Raw genomic sequence first — 24,360 nt, 5'->3', positions numbered from 1 at the left:
ATCCTTCTGAGCTCCTGGATAACAACCACAGTTGGATGTCAGAACAGTGGCCCCCACCTGACCTCCTAGACTCTGAGTGTTCCAGCCAAAAAAGCAGAAGCAGATAAAGGATCTGATTCATGATATAAAGGCTGGATATAAAGACTGATATAAAGACTGGATCTGATATTGTGATTTCTCATACATGTAGAGTCACACAGTGGTCCATGATTTCAATTCCTAATTTTAAAACACAAAACAAACACAAAAACAACCAAAAAAACAACCAACCAACGCCACAAACAACCCCCCACCAAACCAAAACAGCCAAAACCTGAACTCACCAAATACATTAGGTGATATAAAAACCTTTCTTTCCTCTAGTGCTGTGAAGCAGTGGGATGTTTGAGATGCACTGATGGGTTTTGAGGGGGAAAATATGTAGCTGTGCAGCTCACAATTCCAGCCATTTTTTTCCCTCTGGCAAAGGGAGGGGAGTGTAAAAGGTACTTCATGATTTTGGTGTATGAACTTGAGAGATATATGATCTTAATATCTGAAGCTGCCAAGAAGGACTACTACAAAAAGAAAATCTTGAAACTGATAAACTCTAGGGCAAGTTGTCAAAAGCAGTTTGGGATACATTTTAAATGCTACTACTGAGTCTAATAAAGAAAAATCTAAGAATAGAATAGAATAGAATAGAATAGAATAGAATAGAATAGAATAGAACAGAATAGAATAGAATAGAATACACCAGGTTGGAAGAGACCTTCAAGATCATTGCGTCCAACCCATCAACCAATCCAACACCACCTAATCAACTAATCCATGGTACCAAGCACCCCATCAAGTCTCCTCCCTAACACCTCCAATGATGGTGACTCCACCACCTCCCTGGGCAGCACATTCCAATGGGCAATCACTCTCTCTGTGTAAAACTTCCTCCTAACCTCCAGCATAAACCTCCCCTGGTGCAGCTTGAGACTGTGTCCTCTTGTTCTGGTACTGGCTGCCTGGGAGAAGAGACCAACATCCGTCTGTCTACAACTTCCCTTCAGGTAGTTATAGAGAGCAAGAAGGTCACCCCTGAGTCTCCTCCTCTTCAGGCTAAGGAACCCCAGCTCCCTCAGCCTCTCCTCATAGGGCTTGTGTCCAAACTCCTCACCAACTTTGTTGCTCTTCACTGGACACGCTCCTGCAAGTCAACATCCTTCCTAAACTGAGGGGCCCAGAACTGGACACAGCACTCCAGGTGTGGCCTAACCAGTACAGTGTACAGGGACACAATGACCTCCCTGCTCCTGCTGGCCACACTGTTCCTGATGCAGGCCAGGATGCCATTGGCCCTCTTGGCTGCGTGGGCACAGTGCAGGCTCATGTTCAGCCTACCATCAACCAGCAGCCCCAGGTCCTTCTCAGCCTGGCCGCTCTCCAGCCACTCTGACCCCAGCCTGTAGCACTGCATGGGGTTGCTGTGGCCAATGTGCAGAACCCGGCACTTGGATGTGTTCAATCTCATGCCCTTGGACTCTGCCCATGTGTCCAGCCTGTTGAAGTTGATGTGGAATTGTGATGGGGAACAGTGATGGGGAATTGCATACCCTAAACAAGATGAGTTATCCAAACTTCTTTTAAGTTACTGTTGCAGTTGCACCACAAATGCTGAAGAAGCATTTCTGCCCTTGGCTTCGATGGGAGCACACTGCGATGGGTTAGGAACTGGCTGGAGGCTGAGCCCAAAGAGTGGTGGTGAATGGTGCCACATCCAGCTGGCAGCCAGTCACCAGTGGTGTGCCCCAGGGATCAGTGCTGGGCCCCATGCTCTTTAACATCTTTATTGATGATCTGGACGAGGGCATCGAGTCCATCATCAGTAAATTTGCTGATGACACCAAGCTGGGGGCAGGAGTTGATCTGCTGGAGGGTAGAGAGGCTCTGCAGAGGGACCTCAACAGGCTGGACAGATGGGCAGAGTCCAACGGCATGAGATTGAACACATCCAAGTGCCAGGTTCTGCACATTGGCCACAGCAACCCCATGCAGACCTACAGGCTGGGGTCAGAGCGGCTGGAGAGCACCCAGACAGAGAGGGACCTGGGGGTGCTGGTTGACGGTAGACTGAACATGAGCCTGCAGTGTGCCCAGGCAGCTAAGAGGGCCAATGGCATCCTGGCCTGCATCAGGAACAGTGTGGCCAGCAGGAGCAGGGAGGTCATTCTGCCCCTGTACACTGCACTGGTTAGGCCGCACCTCGAGTCCTGTGTCCAGTTCTGGGCCCCTCAGTTTAGGAAGGAGGTTGACTTGCTGGAACGAGTCCAGAGAAGAGCAACAAAGTTGGTGAGGGGTTTGGAACATAAGCCCTACGAGGAGAGGCTGAGGGAGCTGGGGTTGCTTAGCCTGGAGAAGAGGAGACTCAGGGGTGACCTTATTACTCTCTACAACTACCTGAAGGGAGGTTGTAGACAGACGGATGTTGGTCTCTTCTCCCAGGCGGCCAGTACCAGAACAAGAGGACACAGTCTCAGGGTGCGCCAGGGGAGGTTCAGTCTAGATGTTAGGAAAAAGTTCTATACAGAAAGAGTGATTGCCCATTGGAATGGGCTGCCTGGGGAGGTGGTGGAGTCGCCATCACTGGAGGTTTTCAGGAGAAGACTTGATGGGGTGCTTGGTGCCATAGGTTAGTTGTTTAGGTGGTGTTGGATTGGTTGATGGGTTGGACGCGATGATCTTGAAGGTCTCTTCCAACCTGGTTTATTCTATGTATGTATTCTATGTATGTATGTATTCCCTCATCTCCTACCTCTGAGGGTCTGGGATTCAATGGAGAGGTGAAGAGCAGCCCAACAGACGCCAGAGTAAGCTGGTGGGAATGGGAAGGATCATATTAAATGGCACCATTAAAGCTCACAGCTCTATCTTTACTAGTTTAATCTCATAAATTAATCCACATCCTCCTAGAATAAGTCTTCAAAGAGAAAGAGGTAATTGGATATAAATATCTTCCTTCTCAAACCTTGAATTACAGTGATACTGCAGCAGGCAGCTTTTTTGCACTTTGATCTCTTTGCATGATTTTAATTTCCCATTTTCAGCTCAGTCCCAGGCCTCATCCTTTCTTTACCTTTTCACAGCCAAGTATGCTTTCTGTTTCCTAGCTGGTCCATTAGCCAGTCCTTGTGGCCCTTTCATTTAAGAGGCTCAGTCTTCACCTGTTATTATTTGTGTCCAGTTCTGGACACCTCAGTTTAGGAAATAGGCTGAGTTGCAGGAACGTGTCCAGAGAAGGGCAACAAAGCTGGGGAGGGGTTTGGAGCACAGCCCTGTGAGGAGAGGCTGAGGGAGCTGGGGTTGCTTAGCCTGGAGAAGAGGAGGCTCGGAGGAGACCTTCTTGTCTACAGCTACCTGAAGGGAGGTTGTAGCCAGATGGGAGTTGGTCTCTTCTCCCAGGCAACCAGCACCAGAACAAGAGGACACAGTCTCAAGCTGCACCAGGGGAGGTTTAGGCTGGATGTTAGGAAGAGGTTCTTCCCAGAAAGAGTGATTGGCCATTGGAATGTGCTGCCTGGGGAGGTGGTGGAGTCGCCATCACTGGAGGTGTTTAGGAAGAGGCTCGATGGGGCACTTGGTGCCCTGGTTTAGTTGATTAGATGGTGTTGGGTGATAGGTTGGACTTGATGATCTCTGAGGTATTTTCCAACTTGGTTATTTTCTATTCTATTCTATTCTATTCTATTCTATTCTATTCTATTCTATTCTATTCTATTCCATTCCATTCCATTCCATTCCATTCCATTCCATTCCATTCCATTCCATTCCATTCCATTCCATTCATATTTTCTCTCTTCTCCTTGGACCTTACCTACCATGAAGTCAGATGAAACATTTGTCACTGTGAGTGCAGATAAAACCCTGTCAGACACTGCAGAGAGGTGTGAGATTAGCCTGATAGATGGAGTTGACTTTCTGGTGTGTTTCTGGTGAACCTGCAGCCCCTCTCTCTACTAGGTGGGAGCAGTGTAAACAGGTACCCACAAAATACGCTGTGTAGATAAAACACTTTGTTTTCTACTAGTGGAACTGACATGTTTTCATCACTCTTTTGATCACCTTGCATCTCTTATATGCTCTGAACCTTGTCCTGCTTCTTTGCTGTCACATTAAATTGATAGCTTCTTGAGACAGCAACTGCCTTTTGAATTAAGTCTAGCAAAACAGAGCTTCTGTCCTGATTCAGTAAGTTGCACCTTAGGCAAGACAGCAAGATAAATATGCCCAAGGAATTCCTCATACCTGGTGCACAAGGCTGAAAAGGAAACTGAGGCTCAGGCCTCAGTGACCTGAGTCTGTAACAAATAATATGATTTTTCATGCTCCTTGGACAACTCTTGGGCAGACTGCCAAAATCCACAAGGTGCTTGGTGCCCTTGAGGTATGTGCTGGGGATAGCCAGCACCAGTGCTCTTCCCAGTAGACAGTGATCTAGCTCTGTGCTTGAGAAAGCCGTGGAAGCAGTTGTCTACCACAGAGGACATTTTCATTCAAGGAAGTGATTTGAATTGAAGTGGCAGAGATTTGAGGTCAGCAGTGTAGAGTGAGACTTGAATAAGAAAAGTGAAGGCTATGCTAAAAGTTTCTGAAAAATCTTATCCTTGGTATTTTCATCCAACTCCAAATATAACACACACATATATATACACACAAACACACACACACACACACAAATTCCTGAAGAGCTGAATCAAAATAAATGCCAGTTTTAGAATAGAATAGAATAGAATAGAATAAACCAGGTGGCAAAAGACCTTTGAGATCATCGAGCCCAACCTATCACCCAACACCATCTAATCAACTAAACCATGGCACCAAGTGCCTCATCCAGTCTCTTCCTGAACACCCCCAGTGATGGTTACTCCACCACCTCCGTGGGCAGCACATTCCAATGGACAATCACCCCTTCTGGGAAGAACTTCTTCCTAACATCCAGCTTAAATCTCCCCTGGCACAGCTGGAGACTGTGTCCTCTTGTTCTGGTACTGGTTGCTTGGGAGAAGAGACCAACCCCCTCCTGGCTTTAACCTCCCTTCAGGGAATTGTACGCAGCAAGAAGGTCTCTCCTGATCCTCCTCTTCTCCAGGCTAAGCAACCCCAGCTCCCTCAGCCTCTCCTCATAGGGCTTAAGCTCCAAACCCCTCCCAGCTTCATTGCCCTTCTCTGGACACATTCCAGCAACTCAACATCTTTCCTAAACTGAGGGACCCAGAACTGGACACAGGACTCAAGGTGTGGCCTAACCAGTGCTGAGTACAGGGGCAGAATGACTTCCCTGCTCCTGCTGGCCACACTATTCCTGATGCAGGCCAGGATGCCACTGGCCTTCTTGGCCACCTGGGCACACTGCCAGCTATCAACCAGTACCCCCAGGTCCCTTTCTGCCTGGCTGCTCTCCAGCCACTCTGACCCCAGCCTGTAGCACTGCATGGGGTTGTTGTGGCCAGTGTGTAGAACCTTGCACTAAGATGTGTTCAATCTCCTGCCCTTGGACTCTGCCCATCTGTCCAGCCTGGCAAGATCCTTCTGCAGAGCCCTCCTTTCCTGTAACAGCTCAACTCCTGCCCCCAGCTTGGTGTCATCTGCAATTCTTTGATATGAAGTTATTTGCTACAACACCATAAAAGTGACCTTGCTGAGGAAGGAGCCTTCTTTTACTTGTGGTTTTGTGTAGACAAACAAAAATAAAAGGGGAAAAAAAAAAAGAAATACAATAATAAGAGTGTTTTCTTTCATTTTAGTGTTGGCCCATATGTCTTGGTAACTCCAGATGAAACCAGGAGACAGAAGTTGCAGCAAAGTAAGTTGAGTTGTCTGATATGGTAATACACTCTTTCTCCTTGAATAACTTTGGAGGTTTGTGCAATTTATTACCCTTGCAATTTTCACCCTCGTTTTCATAATGCTTTTATATGTGCATCTGTGACAGCAAAGTCAATCCCATGAACATTCTCTGTCATTGTGTGGGCTTTTCTTCAAATTAACTTATCTGACTAAAATTCAGGCAGAACAAATCTTGTTCAGGACTTTCGGTGCTGGCTTCTTCAAGACTTACTTGGAATTAGTTCTATCCCCCTTTTACAGGATTGCATTCAGATTAGAGAGCCCATCTTTGACTGCTCTCTGGCTTCAGGGGGGAAGAAGAAAAATATGAGTAAGAAATGTTTTTGAAAATACTCTTACGTGGAGACCAAAGCAAATAGAGTAGAATACAATAGAACAGGATAGGATAGGATAGGATAGGATAGGATAGCATAGCATAGCATAGCATAGCATAGGATAGAATAGGATAGAATAGGATAGGATAGGATAGGATAGAATAGGATAGGATAGGATAGAATAGGATAGAATAGAATAGAATAGAATAGGATAGAATAGGATAGAATAGAATAAGATAGGATAGGATAGGATAGGATAGGATAGGATAGGATAGGATAGGATAGGATAGGATAGGATAGGATAGGATAGGATAGGATAGAATTAACCAGGTTGCAAAAGAACTTGGAGATCATCAAGTCCAACCTATCACCCAACACCATCTAATTAACTAAACCATGGCACCAATCACCCCATCCAGTCTCTTCTTAAACACCCCCAGTGATGGTGACTCCACCACCTCCCTGGGCAGCACATTCCAATGCCCAATCACTCTTTCTGGGAAGAACTTCTTCCTACCATCCAGCCTAAATCTCCCCTTGTGCAGCTTGAGACTGTGTCCTCTTGTTCTGGTGCTGGTTGCCTGGGAGAAGAGACCAACCCCCTCCTGGCTACAAGCTCCCTTCAGGGAGTTGCAGACAGCAAGAAGGTCTCCCCTGAGCCTCCTCTTCTCCAGGCTAAACAACCCCAGCTCCCTCAGCCTATCCTCACAGGGCTTGTGCTCCAAACCCCTTACCAGCCTTGTTGCTCTTCTCTGGACCCATGCTAGTTCTTTTGCATCCATTTGAAGACTGTAGTTGTCTCCTGTAATAAAGCTGAGAAAAAGCATTTTAGATGGAAAATTACCTGTGGATATAAGTTTGCTTTTGCTTGGCTTTGAGTCTTGTTGGTGAAGGTAGCTAAGCAGGAACACCTCTACCATAAAGATTAGATATGTGTTGAAAAGCTTTCACTGCCAAAGTTAGAGCAAGAGTCAGTGGTGATAGAAATCTGGTATGCAGAAGTGACCATACCCTGCAGTTCTGCACTCCTAGCTGTTTATTTGTGCAGGATATGAAAGCTCAAGGAGTCAGTCAGCACTCCTCATGTTTTGAGCCCTAAGGTAAACAGTGCAATTGAATTCTTTCTTAACCATTGTGACTGGCTGAAATGCTTCAGCAGGCTGGTGTGGGGTTGGGTTTACTTAGATCACAAGAAAGGAAATGGAGAAGTTCTGCACCAAACCAATATTCTGTTAGGATAAATAAAAGCAGATTGTCTTAGAGCAGGTTATGATGCTAACAGCAAAGGTGCTGCTCCTCTAAGATCTGTTTTCCCTTAGTGCCACCAGCATCCAATGTCTGAAACATGTCAAGTATTTCTGCCTTGGATACTGGCAGAAATAGGGCCTCACCAAATCCAGTCTTCACCTCAGTTCTTGCTTCAAAGTGAAATAATTAGCTGGTCTCTCTCTTGGGTTCTTTAGAGACTTGCCCAGGAATCAGCTGCATTGTGTTAGAGGAGAGCTTGTGTTAGCATCTCCTAGCCACAGCCTACCGTTAGAAAATATGGTTCATGCTGGCTTTAGTGAGACTGAAATGAGCTCCTAGGGCAACTGAAGTACTTCTGTAAAACACAGCTCCACTTTCCATAGGTTTTGTGGACCTTGGTATTGAAAGGAATTGTTGGTATGTCTCCCCTGTCAGCCAGTTTGAGAGAGCTGCTTAATCAACCATCCATCCTAGAGCATATGGCTGGTGCCTCTGGCTCTATCGACTAGAGTTCCACTAACTGCTACCCTGGGAGCTTGGCACCTATCTTGCATGTGGACTCACATGTTGAAGGGCCTTAATTTGAAGCAGCATGTGGAGCATGAAGGGAGCATGTGATTGAGAGAGAAAATCACAGAATCACCAAGGTTGGAAGAGACCTCAAAGATCACCAAGTCCAACCTGTCACCACAGACATCATGACTAGACCATGGCACCAAGTGCCACATCCAATCCCCTCTTGAACACCTCCAGGGATGATGACTCCACCACCTCCCTGGGCAGCACATTCCAATGGCTAACAACTCTCTCAGTAAAGAACTTTCTCCTCACCTCGAGTCTAAACCTCCCCTGGTGAAGCTTGAGACTGTGTCCTCTTGTTCTGGTGCTGGTTGCCTGGGAGAAGAGACCAATCCCCTCCTGGCCACAACCTCCCTTCAGGTAGTTGTAGATGGCAAGAAGGTCTCCCCTGAGCCGCCTCTTCTGCAGGCTACGCAACCCCAGCTCCCTCAGCCTCTCCTCACAGGGCTGTGCTCAAGGCCTCTCCCCAGCCTCATTGCCCTTCTCTGGACACGTTCAAGTGTCTCAATGTCCTTCTTAAGCTGAGGGGCCCAGAACTGAACACAGGACTGAATTATGTTTTTTTTTAAGAGGAGAATGGAATCTTATTTATTAGCCTCTTCCTCCTTCCCATCATCTGTGGCTCATCCAGCTGTAGCGATAAGGAGAACAGCTATGAAAGGACACTGCTGGCTGCTGGGATCTCATCCTCCTGCCCACTCACCGCCTGAAGACATCAGTCCTTTACAAGCACCATTAAACGTGTATCCAAAATGTGCCAGTCTCTTCCATCCGTTGAGATTCTGTTCCCTGTTAATGTGAGGTTGCTGTATGTGTTTGAAAACCACTCCTTTAACAAAACCAAGTGCCTCTGAGCTGCCTTTTCTTCCCAAAATGACTTATTCTTCATTTTGCTGTCGAGGGCAGCTGCACCACAATCATTTCCCTCCATGCAGCAATAACATCTTAATGCTAATAATAATACACAATAATAACATACATCTAAATAAGAAGAGCTTCTGCTTTACCTGCTTTACCTGCAGGAGTACACACTGTGGCATTAACCTGCAGGTTCCCAGGGGTTAAAGAGCAGGCTATTAGCAGTTCCTTAGCTGGTTTTTTGTTTTGCTTTTGGGGTTGAGTCCTCACTATGAACTCTCAAGTTAAGCAAAATGTTTGCCTTGTTACCTGAACATTGTAGTGACTGCATAACCTTCTAGGGGGGTGTCTGAAACCCTTAAGAGAAAATTTGTCTGCTCGTGGAAGAGTCTTCAGGGTCACATACAATTAGTGATACTGCCTGCGTTTTTATCTTGCCTCTGACTTCCATATGTCTGTCTCTTCTTATACCTGCTCAGTTGCTAAGAAAGAGTTGGATGACCTGGAGCAGTGGAAGGAAAAGGACAAGCCAAAGCCAGTTAAATTGGTTCCACAGAGACTGGGTAAGACACTGGACATTTTTACGCCTTCTCAGCTGCTGTCAGTAATGTGCTGTATGTGCTCTGTGCTTTTTGATGGTCATGGCAGTGAAGATGTTTCTGAAACAAACCAGCATAGATCATCACTCAAAAAAATCTGTCAAGATCAGTGCAGAAAATCTATACTAACCTTTGGGAAGACCAGGTGGATTATCTCTCCTTCTGGCTGATGGGCTCATACCTGGCTTTAGCATGCAGGTGGATGGCATCTGTCAGAGACCCTCCAGATGCCCATAAGAAAACTCCTCTGTGTTAGAATAGAATAGAATTAATAAGGTTGGAAAAGACCTTTGAGATCATCGAGTCCAACCTATCACCCAACACCATGTACTCAACTAAACCATGACACCAAGTAACCCATCCAGTCTCTTCCTAAACACCTCCAGTGATGGTGACTCCACCACCTCCCTGAGCAGTCCATTCCAATGGCCAATCACTCTTTCTGGGAAGTACTTCTTCCTAACATCCAGCCTAAACTTCCCCTGGCACAGCTTGAGACTGTGTCCTTTTGTTCTGCTGCTGGTTGCCCGGGAGAAAAGACCAACCCCCACCTGGCTACAACCTCCCTTCAGGTAGTTGAAGACAGCAAGAAGGTCTCTCCCGAGCCTCCTCTTCTCCAGGCTAAGCAACCCCAGCTCCCTCAGCCTCTCCTCACAGGGCTGTGCTCCAAACACCTCCCCAGCCTTGTTGCCCTTCTCTGGACACGTTCAAGTGTCTCAATGTCCTTCTTAAACTGAGGAGCCCAGAACTGGACACAGGACTCAAGGTGTGGCCTAACCAATGCACAGTACTGACCACACTGTTCTTGATGCAGGCCAGGATGCCATTGCCACACTTAGGGAATTGATCTCCCATTCTGTGAGCATCACAAAAGCATCTCAAGATTAGTTGCCTTCCATTAGAAAGTAGTGAAAGCTGCTTTTAATGGAGAGTGATCCCTCCTGAAAGATATAGTACAGCTGTCTTGCATTTCAGGCACCTCATGTAGCACAAATCAGTCCAATGGCTTTTGTAGAATTAACAGACACATAATGGGGAACTTCACAGAATAAGACTAGGTGAAAATAGCATAGCATAGCATAGCACAGAACAGCATAGCATAGCATAGCATAGCACAGCACAGCACAGCATACCACAGCATATCATAGAAAAGAATTAACCAGGTTGGAAAAGACCTTTGAGATCACCGTGACCAACCTACCACTGAACACCATCTAATCAACTAAACCATGGCACCAAGTGCCTCAGCCAGTCTCCTCTTAAACACCTTCAGGGCTGGTGACTCCACCACCTTCCTGGGCAGCACATTGCAATGGACAATGAAGAACTTCTTCCTATCATCCAGCCTAAACCTCCCCTGGTGCACCTTGAGACTGTGTCCTCTTGTTCTGTTGCTGGTTGCCTGGGAGAAGAGACCAACCCCCACCTGGCTACAGCCTCCCTTCAGGGAGTTGCACAGAGCAAGAAGGTCTCCCCTGAGCCTCCTCTTCTCCAGGCTAAGCAACCCCAGCTCCTTCAGCCTCTCCTCACAGGGCTTGTGCTCCAAACCCGTCCCCAGCTTTCTTGCCCTTCTCTGGACACATTCCAGCTATACATTTGCCTTGGCCATCTGGACCCCAGGAACTGTCCAGGTTTGCACATTTGCAGGTGCTTAGCCCATTGTGTGAGCTAGGGCATGTCTGGGGGTTTGACCCTTCAGGACACTCACCTGCAAAGCATGACTGATATTCTGGAAATGGAATAGTTCTCAGTAAAATTATCATATGCAGTAGGACATATTTTCTGGTGGAGTGTGTGATACAGTGGATGCTCTGTAAATAGCAAGGTAGTGCTTCTGATGGATGGAAGGAATGATCTAAAAGGTCTCCTGTCCTCTTTAATGTTAGACAGCTACTGTAATGATGAAAAATTTCCTGTATATGTATGCATCAAATCTGTTATATTGCTGTGTTCTGAAATGACTGGCATTTGAACTTAAAATGCTCATGCAAAATGCAATTTATATGTTCTTTCTTTCTTTCTTTCATCTATAAGGTGGAAAGGCATCAGAGGCTCAAGCAAGGCAAAACCAGCAAATGATGCTCATGCAATGTAAATACCAACAAAAGGTCAGGAGGAATAAATTTGTTTGCTTATTTTAAGGGCTAAAAAACAAAAAAGAAAAAGCTTTTCATGGGGAGCTTCATATGGGTATGAAATGAGCTCAAAAACTGCTTGCTTCTGGCCAGCCTGATCTAGTGTGGAGTGTCCCTGCCCATGGCAGGGAGGTTGGAACTAGATGATCCCTGCGGTCCCTTCCAACCTGGACTGATTCTGTGATTCTATGAAAGTCAAGAAACCTGAAAGAAGCAGCAGAAAACTGGAAACAAATGTTCTGCACCAAAGAAAATGAGAAATCTAGCTATAAATATGTGGCAACCCACACCTCAAATGATAACCAGTACAGCTGTAATTCCACTGATACGCCTTGCTGTATTTTCCAGTACGCTGCCTGCACTTCGACTAATTGATCAATGTAGCAGCCCATCAAGTGCTTAGGTAGAAATGTTATTCCTGTTATAAAAGGTTTAAATGCTTGTAAGTTACCAATCAGCTGTGTAATTCCTTGCATGGATGCCCATTTATCAGTCCTAGATTTCTCAGCCTTCGTAAAGCCAATATTTGGAGTAGCTGGTGCACAGCCTGCTTTATTCAGTGCCTCATCTCAAGAAAAAAATGGCTGGAAACTTTCCTTAAACACACTTTAGATTAGAAAGATGTTCAGTGCTGCAGTCAGGTTGAGTTACCTTCTGTCTCCTTTGTATATGGATGTGGGCAAATAATTTTCTCTGTTTGTGTCATGCAGCTCAAGAGAGAAGAATATATAAAAGTAAAAAAGGCAGCTGAAGAGGCTGAGATCCTGAAAAAGAAAGCAATTCAGAGAGAAAAGGTAAACATGGTCACTGCAGAGTTGGAGCTATATAGAATAGAATAGAATAGAATAGAATAGAATAGAATAGAATAGAATAGAATAGGAATAGGAATAGGAATAGGAATAGGAATAGGAATAGGAATAGGAATAGGAATAGGAATGGAATAGAATAGAATTAACCAGGTTGGAAAAGACCTTCGATATCATCAAGTCCAACCTATCACCCAACACCATCTAATCAACTAAACCATGGCACCAAGCGCCTCATCCAGTCCCCTATTAAACACCTCCAGTGATGGTGACTCCACCACCTCCCTGGGCAGCCCATTCCAATGGGCAAACTCTTTCTGTGAAGAATTTTCTCCTCATCTCGAGCCTAAACCTCCCCTGGTGCAGCTTGAGACTGTGTCCTCTTGTTCTGGTGCTGGTTCTGTGGCAGAAGACACCAAACCCCACCTGCGTACAACCTCCCTTCTGGTAGTTGTAGACAGCAATAAGGTCTTCCCTGAGCCTCCTCTTCTCCAGACTAAGCAACCCCAGCTCCCTCAGCCTCTCCTCAGAGGGCTTGTGCTCCAAACCCCTCACCAGCTTTGTTGCCCGTCTCTGATTCGGGGCTTTGACCCATTCCCAACTACAGCTCCCTTTCCATCTCTGCAAGGTATTGCCTGAAATTTCCAGGATACTTCATTTAGATGATTACTGTTATCATTCTGCGGGAGGGCAAGAAGCAGAGTGACAATCTAAGGTTGCAGTTTGCTCGACATGCTGGTCATTGTAATCCTCAAGTAGGAAAGAAAAGAATAGAATAGAATAGAATAGAATAGAATAGAATAGAATAGAATAGAATAGAATAGAATAGAATAGAATAGACCAGGTTGGAAGAGACCTTCAAGATCATCGTGTCCAACCTATCATCCAACACCACCCAATCAACTAAACCATGCAACCAAGCACCCTATCAAGCCTCGTCCTGAACACCACCACCTCCTCAGGCAGCCCATTCCAGTGGGCAATCACTCTCTCTGTGTAAAACTTCCTCCTAACCTCCAGCATAAACCTCCCCTGGTGCAGCCTGAGACTGTGTCCTCTTGTTCTGGTACTGGCTGCCTGGGAGAAGAGACCAACCTCTGCCTGACTACAACCCCCCTTCAGGTAGTTGTAGAGAGCAATAAGGTCACCCCTGAGTCTCCTCTTCTCCAGGCTAAGCAACCCCAGCTCCCTCAGCCTCTCCTCATAGGGTTTGTGTTCCAAACCCCTCACCAACTTTGTTGCTCTTCTCTGGACCTGCTCCAGCAAGTCAACATCCTTCCTAAACTGAGGGGCCCAGAACTGGACACAGTACTCAAGGTGTGGCCTAACCAGTGCAGTGTACAGGGGCAGAATGACCTCCCTGCTCCTGCTGGCCACACTGTTCCTGATGCAGGCCAGGATGCCATTGGCCCTCCTGGCTGCCTGGGCACACTGCAGGCTCATGTTTATCCTACCATCAACCAGCACCCCCAGGTCCCTCTCCACCTGGCTGCTCTCCAGCCACTCTGACCCCAGCCTGTAGCACTGCATGGGGTTGTTGTGGCCAATGTGCAGAACCCAGCACTTGGATGTGTTAAATCTCATGCCGTTGGACACTGCCCATCTGCCCAGCCTGTCGAGGTCCCTCTGCAGAGCCTCTCTACCCTCCAGCCGATCAACTCCTGCCCCCAGCTTGGTGTCATCAGCAAATTTACTGATGATGGACTCAATGCCCTCATCCAGATCATCAGTAAAGATGTTAAACAGCATGGGGCCCAGCACTGATCCTTGGGGCACACCACTAGTGACTGGCCACCAGCTGGATGTAGCACCATTTGGTGCAGCCCCCCCCCACCAAATGCAATAAGGGAGCCTGTGCTCAAAATACAGCAGGGCTGAAATCCCTGTTTGGCATTTATGATTTGTGTTTTTAATACACTGAACTGCCTTTGGACTGCTCTTCCCACTGGACCAACCTACAGCCTGTGTGTCAAAAATCCACAGCAACTGACTGGCCTCTTTTTAACTGGTATTTTGCTTTTGCTGCATATTGCTGTTGCTGTGATTTCTCTAGTTTTCTGCTCTATTGTAAGTTTTATTTCACTTGAATTTGTGGGCTGGGAGGGCAGCTTATAAGGCCCCTCCACAGGAAATTATGTGCAATTTTTATATTAAAGAGCTTAATCACTTGTGTGGTGCCCAGTTTTCAGGGTTTCGTGTGTCAAGCTGGCTTTTGACAGCAGGCTGAACATGAGTCAGCAGTGTGCCCAGGTGGCCAAGAAGGCCAATGGCATCTTGGCCTGTATCAGGAACAGTGTGGCCACCAGGAACAGGGAAGTCATTGTGCCCCTGTAGTCATCACAGGTTAGGCCACCCCTTGTGTCCAATTCTGGGCCCCTCAATTTAAAAAGGACATCGAGACACTTGAACGTGTCCAGAGAAGGGCAACAAGGCTGGGGAGAGGTCTGGAGCACAGCCCTATGAGGAGAGGCTGAGGGAGCTGGGGCTGTTTAGTCTGGAGAAGAGGAGGCTCAGGAGAGACCTTCTTGCTGTCTACAACTCCCTGAAGGGAGGTTGTAGGCTGGTGGGGGTTGGTCTCTTCTCCCAGGCAACCAGCACCAGAACAAGAGGACACAGTCACAAGCTGCATCAGGGGAGGTTTAGGCTGGATGTTAGGAAGAAGTTCTTCATAGAAAGAGTGATTGGGCATTGGAATGTGCTGCCCAGGGAGGTGGTGAAGTCACCATCCCTGGAGGTGTTCAAAAAGACATTGGATGTGGCACTTGAAGCTATGGTTTAGTTAGTCCTGAGGTGTTGGGTGACAGGTTGGACTTGCTGATGTCTGAGGTCTTTTTCAACATTATTGATTCTATGATTCTAAGGTTTGTATTGGCTGGCTCTTGCACTGGGCATGGTATCTGAAGCAGAATAACACTGGTTAAGTGTCTCCCACTTCCATCCATCTTAGCTTCTATTTAACTGACCAGTACCCAATGCTACTGAAGGCCACAGGACTATGTGCAAAGCTACCCGTGTCAGCGTGCTTTCAATGCTAGAGGACTAGCATCTGCTTTGATGCAGTGGTTCACATCCTGTACCTTCTCAAAAGCACCAGCAGTGCATCAGTTATACCACAAGAGATGGCCCCAGCACTGCTGTGGCATGGGAATTGTGAAAGCTCACCAGACCCTTTGGAAGAATAGATGGGTCTGCCAGGAGCACAGCGTGGTTTTCTGTTTCTCAGATGAGTCTCCTGACTGGAGGCTGTTTGATCATGTCTGAATACCTTTAAATTTGAAAATGAGTCACTTCTGAACCCAACTGCTGCTAGTAGTTGTTTGTTAAAAAAAAAAAAAAAACCAACAGAATATTGACATTCTTGAATTGAAATAATTGTTTGTTTGTTTGTGGCTTGCTGGAAATCTCAGCTATGTTTTCCTGGGTTTAATGCTGTAGGCAGAGAGACTTGAAGCTAAAAAAAGACAAGAAGAAATGCAAAGAAGAGAGAAGTTCTTTGAAGATCAACATTAGTAAGTAAGATTTGAAATGGATTACCTGAAATTCCTCAGCTGCTTGTCTTTTTCTTTTCTTTTCCTTTGTTGTTGGTTTTTCCCTTTTCCTTTTCCTTTTCCTTTTCCTTTTCCTTTTCCTTTTCCTTTTCCTTTTCCTTTTCCTTTTCCTTTTGATTTTTTCCCCCTTATCCCTCTCCTCCTCCTCCTCATCCTCCTCCTTCTCCTTCTCCTTCTCCTCCATCTCCATCTCCTCCTCCTCCTCCTACTCCTCCTCCTCCTTCTCCTCCTCCTCCTCCTTCTCATCCTCCTCCTCCTCCTCCTCCTCCTCCGCCTCCTCCTTCTCCTCTTCCTCCTCCTCCTCCTCCTCCTCCTCTTCCTCCTCCTTCTCCTTCTCCTTCTCCTTCTCCTTCTCCTTCTCCTTCTCCTTCTCCTTCTCCTTCTCCTTCTCCTTCTCCTTCTCCTTCTCCTTCTCCTTCTCCTTCTCCTTCTCCTTCTCCTTCTCCTTCTCCTTCTCCTCCTCCTCCTCCTCCTCCTCCTCCTCCTTCTCCTCTTCCTTCTCCTCTTCCTTTTCTGTTCCTTTGTTTGTTTGTTTGCCTTTGTCTTCTTTGGGGCTAAGGAAGGCTTTGGCTTACTATTTTTTTCAGTGTTAGACTTGAAACTTTCAACTCCAGTGCAAGAAGCAATGGGGACAAACTGCAGCACTGGAGATACCTTCAGAACATCAGGAAACTCTTTTTCACTGTAAGAGTGACTGAACATGGACACAGGTTGCCCAGGGAACTTGAGGAGTCTCTGTCTTTGGAGATATTAAAAAGTTCTGGACATATGGCTCTAGGCAGCCCTGCTGAGCAGAAGGTTGGACAGGTTGACCTCCAGATGACCCTTCCAATCTCAGCTACTCTGTGGTACTGTGACATATTCCAAGCCTCCTCCATAGCTTCTCCTCCTGAGGAGAGACTAAAGCAGCTGGGGTTGCTTAGCCTGGAGAAGAGGAGGCTCAGGGGAGACCTTATTGCTCTCTACAAGTACCTGAAGGGAGGTTGTAGCCAGGTGGGGGTTGGTCTCTTCTCCCAGGCAACCAGCAGCAGAACAAGAGGACACAGTCTCAGGCTGCACCAGGGGAGGTTTAGGCTGGATCAAAGTTCTTCCCAGAAAGAGTGATTGGCCATTGGAATGTGCTGCCCAGGGAGGTGGTGGAGTCACCATTCCTGGAGTTGTTCAAGAGGGGATTAGATGTGGCACTTGGTGCCATGGTTTAGTTAGTCCTGAGGTGTTGGGTGATAGGTTGGACTTGATGATTTCTGAGGTCTTTTCCAGCCTTACAGATTCTATGATTCTATGATTCTATACTTTATTCCGTGATAAATTTGACTGACTAGGTTTATCTTAGTTTGTCAAAGCATATACTTTGAGATGAAAACTGTGAATTATAGGACAACTTTGTCCTTTTTCCTCCTAACTGAATCAATATGTGATCATTCAATTCAGGACTAATTATTGCAACAGGATCGAGTTTATTTTAGTGACCACTAAAGAACTCTAACCCAGATGGAAATATCAAGGACTTATTTAGCATAACTCTGCAGCTTAAATGTAGAGAACTACTGTGAAGGCCTATCTTCCTGGAATGCTTCCTTAATGTGAGATTTAGATATGACTTGACTCCTGAGATAATTAATTCCTTTGACAGCATTGTTCTTAGCTTGCCTGTTCACTCTGATCCAAGCCAATTTTATCGCATAATTAACAGACAGTGCTGATTAGTCACCTTTACCTTCTTTATCTTTAGCTCCTGAAATTACTCACCTGTGTTCTTAGCATGATTGATTGCTTTTTCCTCTTCTGTGACCTTTAAAGGTGGGAAAGAGAGAACCTGTACAAATGGAAAAGGGATCAGCCTCAAACATTTCCAAGACATTTTTGGAGAAGCCAGGGTGGGGGCATGAAATTTTTTGGCTGAGGGAGCTGGGGTTGCTTAGCCTGGAGAGGAGGAGGCTCAGGGGAGACCTCCTTGCTCTCTACAACTCCCTGAAGGGAGGTTGTAGCCAGGTGGGGGTTGGTCTCTTTTCCAGGCAGCTAGCACCAGAACAAGAGGACACAATCTCAAGCTGCACCAGGGGAGGTTTAGGCTGGAAAGAATAGAATAGAATAGAATAGAATAGAATAGAATAGAATAGAATAGAATAGAATAGAATAGAATAGAATAGAATAAGACTAGAACAGAACAGAATAAGACTAGAACAGAATAAGACTAGACTAGACTAGACTAGAATAGAATAGAATAGAATAGAATAAGAATAGAACAGAATAAGAATAGAGTAGAATAGAATAGAATAGAATAGAATAGAATAGAATAGACCAGACCAGACCAGACCAGACCAGGCTGTAAAAGACATTTGAGATCATCGAGTCCAACCTATCATCCACTAGTGTCACACTAGCACCTTTCCTAGTCTGAAGGAGTCTGACGGTGGGCAAAGGAAAAGGAGTCTTTCCTAACAGATGTGGAGGTTGCATTGCTAAGATACTTTGGCATTATGAAGTACAACATTGAGGAATCATGCAACATCTTGGATCTTGTAAAATAGCTCCATTGAAGCACTGCTGGTTATTAGAGACGTGCTCACATAAAAGTGCTTGGTATTTAGCAATGTGGTTCTGCCTAGTATGCAAAAATGAGTGACTCATTACTTCCATCATCTAAGACCTTATTTCTAGAGGCAAAGAGAGAAAATATGAGGTTGTGCCCCTTTCCTTGCTGTCTCTGCTGGAGAATTTTGATCTCCTTCCCTGCTCGCTGTAAGAGCAGGGAAGGAGGGTCATGTGCTGCATATGAAGCAATGACCTCTGCAAAGTCATGGCCTGTGGAGCCATTTCAAAAGATAAGCTCCCTTGTTAGTCTGTCCTCTGTAAGCATCTCTAGCTGCAACACCACAATTTTTCTGAGCAGATCAATGCCCACCAGCAGTCTCATTAACTGGGAAGCCTTTTAAAATTGATCACCACCTCGAGCTGTATCAGCCTCCACGGGGTACAGCCCTGTGAAGTGCCGCTTCCATTTGATAAGGAAATGCACCTAAGGTTCCCATGTCATTAACATACTCTGACAATAAAGTATGATGCTGCCCAGAAGTTTGTTGTTCCTGTTAAATTCCTGTCATTTAAAAACAAGAACTTCCCACTGAAATCTCCTTTCAAAGGGTGTAACATAAAGTAAGTGAATGCCAAAAGGGAACAATGTCTGCAGCCTTAGAATAGAATACATAGAATACATAGAATAAACCAGGTTGGAAGAGACCTTCAAGATCATCGCGTCCAACCCATCACCAATCCAACACCGCCCAAGCAACTAACCCACAGCACCAAGCACCCTGTCAAGTCTTCTCCTAAAAACCTCCAGTGATGGCGACTCCACCACCTCCCCAGGCAGCCCATTCCAATGTGCAATCACTCTTTCTGTATAGAACTTTTTTCTAACATCCAGCCTGAACCTCCCCTGGCGCAGCCTGAGACTGTGTCCTCTTGTTCTGGTACTGCTTGCCTGGGAGAAGAGACCAACATCTGTCTGTCTACAACCTCCCTTCAGGTAGTTGTAGAGAGTAATAAGGTCACCCCTGAGTCTCCTCTTCTCCAGGCTAAGCAACCCCAGCTCCCTCAGCCTCTCCTCGTAGGGCTTGTGTTCCAAACCCCTCACCAACTTTGTTGCTCTTCTCTGGACTCGTTCCAGCAAGTCAACATCCTTCCTAAACTGAGGGGCCCAGAACTGGACACAGTACTCGAGGTGCGGCCTAACCAGTGCAGTGTACAGGGGCAGAATGACCTCCCTGCTCCTGCTGGCCACACTGTTCCTGATGCAGGCCAGGATGCCATTGGCCCTCTTAGCTGCCTGGGCACACTGCAGGCTCATGTTCAGTCTACCGTCGACCAGCACCCCCAGGTCCCTCTCAGCCTGACTGCTCTCCAGCCACTCTGACCCCAGCCTGTAGCTCTGCATGGGGTTGCTGTGGCCAATGTGCAGAACCCGGCACTTGGATGTGTTAAATCTCATGCCGTTGGACTCTGCCCAACTGCCCAGCCTGTCGAGGTCCCTCTGCAGAGCCTCTCTACCCTCCAGCAGATCAACTCCTGCGCCCAGCTTGGTGTCGTCAGCAAATTTACTGATGATGGACTCGATGCCCTCGTCCAGATCATCAATAAAGATGTTAAAGAGCATGGGGCCCAGTACTGATCCCTGGGGCACACCACTGGTGACTGGCTGCCAGCTGGATGTGGCACCATTCACTACCACTCTCTGGGCTCGGCCCTCCAGCCAGTTCCTAACCCATCGCAGTGTGGTCCCATCCAAGCCATGGGCTGACAGCTTGGCCAGGAGCTTGCTATGGGGAACGGTGTCAAAGGCCTTGCTGAGGTCCAGGTAGACTACATCCACAGGCCTCCCCACATCCACCAGGCGGGTCACCTGATCATAGAAGGAGATCAGGTTGGTCAGGCAGGACCTGCCCTTCCTAAACCCATGCTGGCTGGGCCTGATCCCTTGGCCATCCTCTAAGTGTTGTGTGATTGCACTCAGGATGACCTGCTCCATAATCTTTCCTGGCACTGAGGTCAGGCTGACAGGCCTGTAATTCCCTGGCTCATCCAACCGGCCCTTCTTGTGGATGGGTACCACGTTGGCCAGCTTCCAGTCATGTGGGATCTCTCCAGTGAGCCAGGACTGATGAAAAATAATGGAGAGTGGTTTGGCCAGCTCATCTGCCAGCTCTCTCAGCACCCTAGGATGGATCCCATCTGGTCCCATGGACTTGTGGGGGTCCAAGCTGCTGAGGAGAGCTCCTATCACTTGCTCATGGAACAAAGGGAAACCATGCAGCTCCCTGGCTCCCTCTGCCAGTTCTGCAGGCCAGCTGTCTGGTAGACGTTCTTTCCAGGTAGTAAAAACTGAGGTAAAGAAGGTGTTAAGTACCTCTGCCTTTTCCTCATCCTGTGTTACAACATTTCCTTCTATGTCAACCAAGGAGTGGAGGTTGTCCCTGCCCTTCCTCTTGCTATTAATATATTTATAGAAGGACTTTTTGTTGTCCTTCACATCAGAGGCCAGTTTAACTTCCAAATATGCTTTTGCCTCCCTAATTTTCCTCCTACATGCCCTAGCAACCTCTTTAAACATTCCATGGGTTGCCTCACCTTTCTTCCAAAGATGATACACCCTCTTTTTTTCCCTTAGTTCTATTAAAAGTTCATTACACAGCCAGGCTGGCCGTCTGCCCCGGCGGCTCCTCTTCCGGCACATTGGCACAGCCTGCTCCTGAGCCTTCATCAGCTCTTTCTTGAAGCAGGTCCAGCCCTCCTGGACCCCTTTATTTTTAAGGGCTTTCTCCCAAGGAACCCTCTGAATTGTTTCCTTGAGCAACCTGAAGTCCGCCCTCCGGAAGTCCAGAGTGGAGGTCTTCTTGCTGGCCCTCTTAGCTTGACTGAATACTGAAAATTCTATTATTTCATGGTCACTGGCCCCTAAACAGCCTCCGACCACCACATCACCCACCAGCCCTTCCCTGTTGGTGAAGAGGAGGTCAAGCAAAGCCTTGCCCCTGGTAGGCTCACGCAGCACCTGGGATAAGAAGCTGTCCTCCATGCAGTCTAAGAACCTCCTAGACTGCCTCCTCTCTGCTGTGTTGAGATCCCAGCAGATGTCAGGCAGGTTGAAGTCGCCCATAAGGACAAGGTCAGGAGATCTTGAGACAGCCTTAAGCTGTCTATAGAATGCTTCGTCGACATCATCCTCCTGGTTGGGTGGTCTATAACAGACTCCAACCAGGATGTCTGCCCTACCAGTCTTCCCTCTAATTCTTGCCCACAAGCATTCAACCTGATTGTCCCTAATCTCTAGCTCAATGGCATCTAGTGCCTCCCTGATGTACATGGCCACCCCTCCACCCCTTTTTCCTTGTCTATCTCTCCTGAAAAGCCTGTAGCCATCAATTGCAGCACTCCAGTCATGTGAGCTATCCCACCACGTCTCCGTGATGGCAACTACGTCATAACTTTCCTGCTGCAACAAGGCTTCCAGCTCCTCTTGTTTGTTTCCCATGCTTCGTGCATTGGTGTACATGCACCTCAGCTGGGCTGCTGGTTTGGCCTCTGACCCTAGCTTACTGCCCCCAGACTCTTGCCTGAGGGGACTAGTTTCAGCCCCTCCCCCCTTCGAAACTAGTTTAAAGCCCTGTCGATGAGAGCTGCCAATTCCCTCCCCAGAATCTTTTTACCTTTGGGGGACAGGCCATTCTCATATACTGTGACCTTTCCCCTTCTTTGGGACAGATGTACTCCATCTGTTGCCAGGTGGCCTGGTGCAGTAGAAATTTTACCAAGATCAAAAAACCCAAAATTCTTTTGTCTGCACCAGCCTCTAAGCCACTTGTTGATTATGGCTGCTGTTCTGTTCCTTGTGGTATTCCCTCCTGCAACTAAGGGTATTGAGGAAAAAATTATTTGAGCACCTGTCCCCTCAACCAGATCTCCCAGGGCCCTGAAATCATTTTTGATAGCCCTGGGAGTTCTGACTACAACATCATCATTCCCTATCTGCATAAGTAGCAAAGGATAATAGTCAGAAGGCTGTACCAGCCTGGGTAGCCTTCTGGTAACATCATTAATTTGGGCTCCAGGGAGACAACAGAGTTCCCTATGAGATGGGTCTGGCCGACAAATGGGGCCCTCCATTCCCCTTGTCCACTGTCTGCAGAATACAATTACTTCCTACCTCTTGAAAGTCTGGTTTAGCCTTTTTTGTGCACAACTGGGCCTTGGAAGTCAACTGTATCTGTTATCACTGGTGCTTGAGTAGGTGTTTGCATGTTTTGACAATGAGGTCCAGATATGGGTGCAGAGTGCTGTAGAAAAGTCTGCAAGCCTCTTTCTTTTGAATGGAATGGAATGGAATGGAATGGAATGGAATGGAATGGAGTAGAAAAGACTGGACTAAACTAGACTAGACTAGACTAGACTAGACTTGAATTGAATTGAATTGAATTGAATTGAATTGAATTAACCTGGTTGGAAAAGACCTTCAATATCATCAAGTCCAACCTATCATCCAACATCATCTAACCAATTAAATCATGGCACCAAGTGCCACATCCAGTCTCCTCCTAAACAGCTCCAGTGATGGTGACTCCACCACCTCCCTGGGCAGCACATTCCAATTTCTTCCTAACATCCAGCCTAAACCTCCCCTGGTGCAGCTTGAGACTGTGTCCTCTTGTTCTGGTGCTGGTTGCCTGGCAGAAGAGACCAATCCCCACCTGGCTACAACCTCCCTTCAGGGAGTTGTGGACAGCAAGAAGGTCTCGCCTGAGCCTCTTCTTCTCCAGGCTAAACAACCTCAGCTCCCTCAGCCTCTCCTCATAGGGCTGTGCTCCAGACCCTTCCCCGGCTTTGTTGCCCTTCTCTGGACACATCAGAAGCTCCCCTAACACAGGTGGACTCAAGCTCTATTAAACAACTAAAGTGGACAAAACTCACAAGATATCTCCTAGAGTAGCTGTGGGGAGCTGCTGGGTGGGAGGACAGCCAGGGTTTGTACTAACATAAGAGAAGCACTTGAGGGATATATTGGTGTGTCTGTGGTTCTGCCTCTGCATATGCCAGATGGAGCACATACACATTTTAAGGAGTATGTATACACAATAAGGAGTAGATATGCAAATTTCTGCTGGAAACTACTTACACTGCTTACCTTAATGGAATCCTTCTTTCTGAGTAATGGTGTTTTGGATGCATTTTACATGATAGTGTGTGCTAGACTGTGTTTCTGTCAGGGTGCATTGAGAGATAATGCATGCTTGCTAAGTCCATACTTCACAATGGCTAATCCTTGTGAGGAAAGGCCTGAGTGTCTATCTTTCCAAATGAGAATGAATAAGAGGTTAGGACTTTTCAAGACAAGAGGAGGCTAAAGGAGCTGGGATTGTTTAGCCTGGAGAAGAGGAGGCTCAGGGGAGACCTTCTTGCTGTCTACAACGACCTGAAAGGAGGTTGTAGCCAGGTGGGGGTTGGTCTCTTCTCCCAGGCAACCAGCACCAGAACAAGAGGACACAGCCTCAAACTGCACCAGGGGAAGTTCAGACTCAAAGTGAGGAGAAAGTTCTTCACAGAGAGAGTTGTTAGCCATTGGAATGTGCTGCCCAGGGAGGTGGTGGAGTCATTGTCCCTGGAGATGTTCAAAAAGGGATTGGATGCGGCACTTGGTGCCATGGTTTAGTTAGTCCTGAGGTGTTGGGTGACAGGTTAGACTTGATGATTTCTGAGGTCTTTTCCAACCTTATTGACTCTATGATTCTATGACTGTAGCATGCAGAACATGTCTTTAATGCAGTAATGAGGAATGACCACTTCATGACTTGCTGTTGTCTGTGGCTTCCTGTGCAGGTCACATGAATCTTTGCCTGAATTGTAGC

At 46.9% G+C, this 24,360-nt stretch overlaps 1 protein-coding gene across 1 annotated transcript in view; it reads left to right on the top strand.

The window, feature by feature from the left end:
• The window catches only part of EPSTI1 (epithelial stromal interaction 1), a 54,699-nt gene that overhangs the window by 10,971 nt on the left and 19,368 nt on the right, over window positions 1-24,360 (top strand). The window contains exons 2-6 of the mRNA XM_054162918.1: window positions 5,772-5,830; window positions 9,353-9,436; window positions 11,507-11,580; window positions 12,318-12,401; window positions 15,849-15,922. Of these exons, the coding sequence (XP_054018893.1) occupies window positions 5,772-5,830; window positions 9,353-9,436; window positions 11,507-11,580; window positions 12,318-12,401; window positions 15,849-15,922 (375 nt within the window). The remainder of the gene's footprint in view (window positions 1-5,771; window positions 5,831-9,352; window positions 9,437-11,506; window positions 11,581-12,317; window positions 12,402-15,848; window positions 15,923-24,360) is intronic.

The sequence above is a fragment of the Dryobates pubescens genome, chromosome 7 (assembly GCF_014839835.1).
Source record: "Dryobates pubescens isolate bDryPub1 chromosome 7, bDryPub1.pri, whole genome shotgun sequence".
Classification (NCBI taxonomy): domain Eukaryota; kingdom Metazoa; phylum Chordata; class Aves; order Piciformes; family Picidae; genus Dryobates; species Dryobates pubescens.
This window is presented reverse-complemented; position numbering and strand designations above follow the sequence as displayed.